Here is a 5,891-nt window from a genome sequence, read left to right as displayed (position 1 = left end):
GTCGGTGTGTGCGGGCCCATTACCAGGCTGCTCTCCCCGGGGCTCTGGGGCAGAGCGCTGCTCCGCTGGAGGCCGCGGGTTGTCCATCTGTCCCACAGGAAAGGTCATGTCTGCCCTGTCCGCCTCTCAAGACGATGGTGTGAAGGATGGACGCGATGAGGGTGAGGGTGGTGGTGGTGGTGATGGTGGTGAGTCTCTGTAAGGAGCAGCCCCCACCTTCCCGTTCTGTGGAAGCGCCACAGTCGGGACTCCAGCCCCGAAGGCTGGGTCGGACCCAGGAAGCACCTGTGGTTTGGAGCACACGATCCCTGTGCCTGGCCCAGGGCAGTCAGAGCCCTCCCTGGTTCCCTGCTTTGACCCTGGATGCCAGACGCGGGCTGCCTTTGGCCAGAGCTGAGAGGTGGCGCTATCCTGGGATTCCCTGAAGACCATGGTGGGGTGAGGGTGGGGGGCTGTTCCAGGGTACAGCAGGGCTAGACCCCTTTTCCTGCCCCCCTGATAGATGTTTTTTTCTGACTGGAGACAGACCTGGGTCTGAACACTTTCCTCCACCTCCCATAAAACCAGGTCCCATCTATTAATTCATTCACACCCCACTAGTATGGGCCACACCGTTCCCATCCATGTCATGAGATGACTAGGCTTCTAAACACTCACTACAGGGGCCCCTGGGTCGGGATGGGGCGAGGCCATCAAGTCCAGGAGCCCCAGAAATTGCCCAAAGTGTGTGTGTGTGTGTGTGTGTGTGTGTGTGTGTGTATTTCTGGAGAAAGGGCTCATGGCTTTCCTAGGATTCTACGGTCTTCATGACCCTAAAAAGGTGAAGAAGAAGTACTGCCTGGAGTGTAGGGGAGGAAAGAAGCCCCCAAACTGCTGGAGGGAGAGGACTTGGAACAGCCGGTCTGGTGAGCAATTGACTAGACCTTGGAAGTTGCAAATTGAGCTGTGTGTTGGCCAGACTGTCTACTCCTAGGTGTACGGGTGAGAGAGCACAGAGTGATGGATGAAGGTGTTCACAGCAGCAAAATAACTGTAAACCCTTAAATGTGCAGCGACAGGACAATGACTAATACATTGTTGTGTTCAGACCCTGGGATGCCATGCAGCAATGAAAAGAATAAGCTAAACCTATATGGAATTTATTCATTCAACGGGTGTTTATTGAACACTTACTATGCACTACCCATGGTTTTGGCAATGGGCCTATAGGGATATATAAGACAGATCAAGTCCTGTCTCAAGAAGTTACATCTGAGTGGGTGAGATAGTCATAAACAGACACAGAAAGTGATTTTAAGGAGTGTGATAAAGGCCAAGAAAATAAAACTGAGTAAGGTGATAGAAAGATGGGGAAGGGGCTGTTTTAGGCATTATGGTCAGGGAAGGCCCCTCTGAGGAAGTGACCAGAATGAGAGAGACTCAGGGAGAAGAAAGACCCAGTGAGGTGGATGGCTAGGGCACACGGACAGGGAAGAAATGCAATCTGAAAAACAATGTATAAAAGAAAAGCATTCTTTATTGCACCCACTAGCATTACCACAAAGTTAGAAAAGGTTCTGGAAGGGTATATGCCAAATTCATGAAGGTAATCGTCCCAACTAGGAAGACCAAGGGACAATCAACACTAGGCCTCATGGTGGACTTCAGGTTCCCTCTAATATTTAGATTTTTAAATATTTAACTACTTAGCATTTTAATATCTCAATGATTTAAAGGTGCATACACTCACATATAACTTTAAAAATTTTTAAAAAGTGTTTAAATCTACCACGATGAAGAGGGTTGGTTCCAGGGCAGTGAGGGGACTTACACACTGCCTTTCATTGAACCCAAGTTCCTGGGGGAAGTGGTTGGTTTGGGGAGAGGACACACTGTTGGATCAGGGGAGCCCAGAAGAGCTATGTAGCTCAGCCTAGAGAATCAGGAAGCTTCTTGGAGGAGGAGCCACCTTTGCTGAGCCACCAGCTGGCTCAGGATCCCCAGAAAACATGATGTGTGTGCAAGGACACAAGGCAAGAGCGTTCAGAATAAGGAGAATCTGAACCTACAAACTCCCAGCTGAGTCTCCTGCTTCCCTGGGCCTCCTCTCGGGCAGGCCCCTCCACCCACCCCAGTCCCATAGCTCTGCGGGCTAGAGGCCCGGCTGGCTCCGTCAGGCCGGAAAGCATCGCCACCTGCTGGCGCAATAGGGAAATGCAGCTCTCACTCTCCACTGAGCAACTAGGTTTCACCCTTCAAAACCCACTTCCTCTTCCTTCAGAATGACCAACCCCTCCCACTCCAAGACTGTTCTGCTTTCCCTAGACAGTGCCTGGCAGGGCCCCTAGCGTTGCCTGCTTGAATCTTATCTGCAGGAAGAAAAAGCCCTTTCAGGAAGGGGCAACCATTCTGTCACTCTAGTCAATGGGTACAGATCATTCATTACTCACCTGAAATGGTGGCACCTCCTGGCAGCATAGTCTACAAATTGTGTCTATAGATTCCTGACCCTTGCTACCAACCTTAGGGATAGACAGTCCATTTGACAGCTTGGAAAAAGCCCCCAGGGAAGGGCTTGTCCACTGTCACAGTGAAATGTGTGCACAAGCTGGCCCTAGAACACAGATGCCCTAGGAGGCAGCCCAGTGGGGGTACAGGGGGTGTCACCATGTTTGAAAATAATTGGTGCAGCCTAGAGCAGTGATTCCCAGCTTGTGGTCACTGAACAGCAGCAGCAGCAGCACCTGGGAACTTATTAGAAAAGCAAATTCCCAGGTTCCACCCCAGACCTACTGAATTAAAAACTCTGTTTTAATAAACCAGTTTGAGAACTGAACCTTTGGTCTAAAGCAATTCACTCCTCTTTTTATTAAATAAACTTTTATTTCAGAAAGATTTTCGATTTACAGAAAAGCTGCCAAGTTAGTACAGAGTGTTCCCAGCCAACCCCAACGTCAACATCTTACATGGTACTAAGTTGTTACAGCGAAGAGATGACATTGGTGTGTTGTTATTAACTAAAATCCAGGCCTTGTTTAGAGTTCCAGGGTTCCCACTAATGTCCTTTTTTTGTTTCAAGATTCAATCCAGGCTATCACACTGCACTTATGACTACATTCTTTTTAAATTCTATTGCTCACCTTCGTCATCTTTCCTGGGACAGGGAATGGGTGGGAAAGCGATTGTCTTCATTACTGGGCTTGGGAAACTGGGACTTGAAAATGCCAAGTGACCAAGATCCGTTGGCCCAAACCAGCTCCCTAAGGCAGGCAGGGAGAGCAAGGCCTGCCTCACTCTACACCCTTCCTCTATGTCTTCCCATCCCCCCAGGACTCTTGGCTTTCAGAGCCCCTGTGGAATGTCCCACCTGACCTACCCCATCCCACCAGCGCACATAATGAAATGTCCCTCGTAGCGGGAGCCCAGACCTGGGAGAAATCCACCCTGCCCTATCACCTCTTCCCTGAGATGTGAGGCCCAGGACAATGTCTTAGTGACTTCAGCCAGGGCAGAGAGATGCCCTGTGCAAGAGAGTGAGAGAGAAACACTGCTATTTGCCTATGCAAATAATTGGTGAGAGATGAAAAATGCCACAAATTATTTTCAGTTTCTCTAAGAGGAATAGACTGTTTCCCCACGCCTTGAATCTGGGCTAGCCTTATGATTTGTTCTGACCCAAAGAACTTAGCAGAAGTGATGTTATACCAATTCTGGACAGAGAACTGAAGAAGCCTCACAGCTTCTATTCTCATTCTCTTGGAATCCTGAGGCCATCAGGTGATTAAGCCTGAGCTAGCCTGCTGGAGAGGCCACACGGAAGAGAACTAGTCACCCAGGCAACAGCCCGCCAACTGACAGACAAGTGAGTTAGACTATCCTAGATCCATCTGAGATGACAGCTGATTGCAAACAGTCCTGGGACTGACCCTAGGCGACATCGGAATTGTCCAGACTACACCCAGTCCAAGCTGCCAACCCTCAGAATTGTGGGTAAATAAACGACTTGTCTTTAACTACTAAGTTTGGGGACGGTATGTTACACAGCAAAAACTAGCTGATACAATTACTCATTTCTCTCTTTGTAGTGGGATTCTGATTTTACTTCAAGAGGCAGTGTGCCAGTCGCAGGAGATGGGATATGATTGGTCTACTCAATTGTGACAATTCTGTTTCCTGCTGTCTTAGCTTACCCCATCTTGGGGTAACAATGGTAGCTGGTTTGGGCCCAGGAGACCTAAGTGGAACTATGCAGGGCAGAGAGCAGGACAAAGGCCTCTGAGAAAGGTCTGACTTTATGATAGAAGTTGACAGGTCCAGCAGGCTCAGCCCTCCTTTCTCCCCCACTACTTTCCTCCTTGAATATAGCCATCTTGTGACCATGAAGTCACAAGCAATGAGGGAAAGACTGAAAGGACCACCGAGATGTGTGGTCTACCTTTGCTGAGTTGTTAAAGCAATACCGTTAGTCATCTGTCTCCAAAATGGAAGCTATGTGGAAAAACAAACCTTTCTATGTTAACCTCAGTTTTCCTTTACTGACAGCTAACTGTATTCCACATAATAGGATATACAAAGACAAAAATGCAGAAGGATCCTTGTCCTTGGGAATCTGGAGCCAGTCACATGTGGTTCTCCAAACCCATCTCTGTTCTCATTTCATCCTCTTAATAATCCCTCAAAAGCAAAGACATGACCCATTTTCACAGCAGTGGGAGCTGGGTCCCCTGCCATTCAGTAGTGAGTCCAAGGTCTTGTAGCTAGCAAAGAGGGTGCTTAGAGTCAGATCCTCCTCCCTCCAGGTGCAAAGAGAATGCTCCCCTGCTACACCTTCTGCACAGCCCAGCCCACTGGAAACCAGGTATATCTTCTTCTGGGCTTTTAGGAATGGTGGCAGGTGCCAAAGAGCCTGCTATTGCAAGTCCGGCGTGGAAGAGCCCAGGTACACCCTTAGGTCTGAGATGGTGGACTGGACAAGCTTGGCAGGGATAGTCTCTCGCTGTAGCTGCTGGTAAGCTGCGTAACGGTGGCAGCCCCCGAAGGAGTAGAAGTAGTCACCACCCTGGGCTCCTTTGATCCAGAGGACATCAATGGGGGGCACGCTGTCTGGGTTCTCCTGGAGAGAAAGGGGCACAGGGTAAGTGAACATGGAACAATGCCTGACAGTTTGCAACGCAGACTTTGTTAACCTGTGCTGAGTTCCTATAGGGTGCGCACACTGGTTCATGCTAGCTTGTGAGAAACACTGTCAAATATTCAGGAAGTTTGTGTGTTGGTTGACATCATCCTAGTAACTTGAAATTCAGCCATGGTGAGAGTATTTACACCAGGGAAATGGGCAGATACTACAAAGCAGGGCTTTTCCTCCCTAGAAACCAGGTTGTTAAACATTTATCAACACACCACATGCATAAATACCTATATATACATACAAACAAACTATATATCTACCTGGCATTGTTCTAGACACTGGGAATAAGGTACAGCCGGAATGAGACAGACACAGCCCTTGCCTTCCTGTTATGGACCTGCAGCCTGCTGAAGGGTGGGTGGTCCTCTAAGTGGGGAAAGCCTAAGGCAGGGCTGGGTAGGGAGCAGAGCACGCTGGGGAGACCACTCCCCATGGCTTCTCTCTTATTATGCTACTAGAGGCCCGGTGCACAAAAAGTTGTGCACTTGGGAGGGTCCCTCAGCCCGGCCTGTGCCCTCTCGCAGTCTGAGACCCCTCAGGGGATGACTACCTGCAGGCTTAGGCCCGCTCCCAGGGGGACTGGGCCTAAGCTGGCAATCAGACATCCCTCTGGCAGCCCAGGAGCCCTCAGGGGATGTCCACTTGCCAGCAGGGAGCAGGCCTAGCTGCAGTCGGACATCCTTAGCGCTGCTGAGGAGGCGGGAGAGACAGCTCCCCCAAGTGT

General features: G+C 49.7%; 1 protein-coding gene across 1 annotated transcript in view; it reads right to left on the bottom strand.

The window, feature by feature from the left end:
* Window positions 1–2,848: 2,848 nt before the first annotated feature.
* The window catches only part of SRXN1 (sulfiredoxin 1), a gene marked incomplete at its 5' end in the record, with an annotated part of 5,248 nt that continues 2,205 nt past the window's right edge, over window positions 2,849–5,891 (bottom strand). Inside the window, one exon of the mRNA XM_006756735.2 lies at window positions 2,849–5,092. Within this exon, the coding sequence (XP_006756798.1) occupies window positions 4,889–5,092 (204 nt within the window). The remainder of the gene's footprint in view (window positions 5,093–5,891) is intronic.

Source organism: Myotis davidii, unplaced genomic scaffold (genome assembly GCF_000327345.1).
Source record: "Myotis davidii unplaced genomic scaffold, ASM32734v1 scaffold354, whole genome shotgun sequence".
NCBI lineage: Eukaryota > Metazoa > Chordata > Mammalia > Chiroptera > Vespertilionidae > Myotis > Myotis davidii.
Note: the sequence above shows the minus strand (reverse complement) of the source record. Positions and strands in the feature narration are given on the sequence as shown.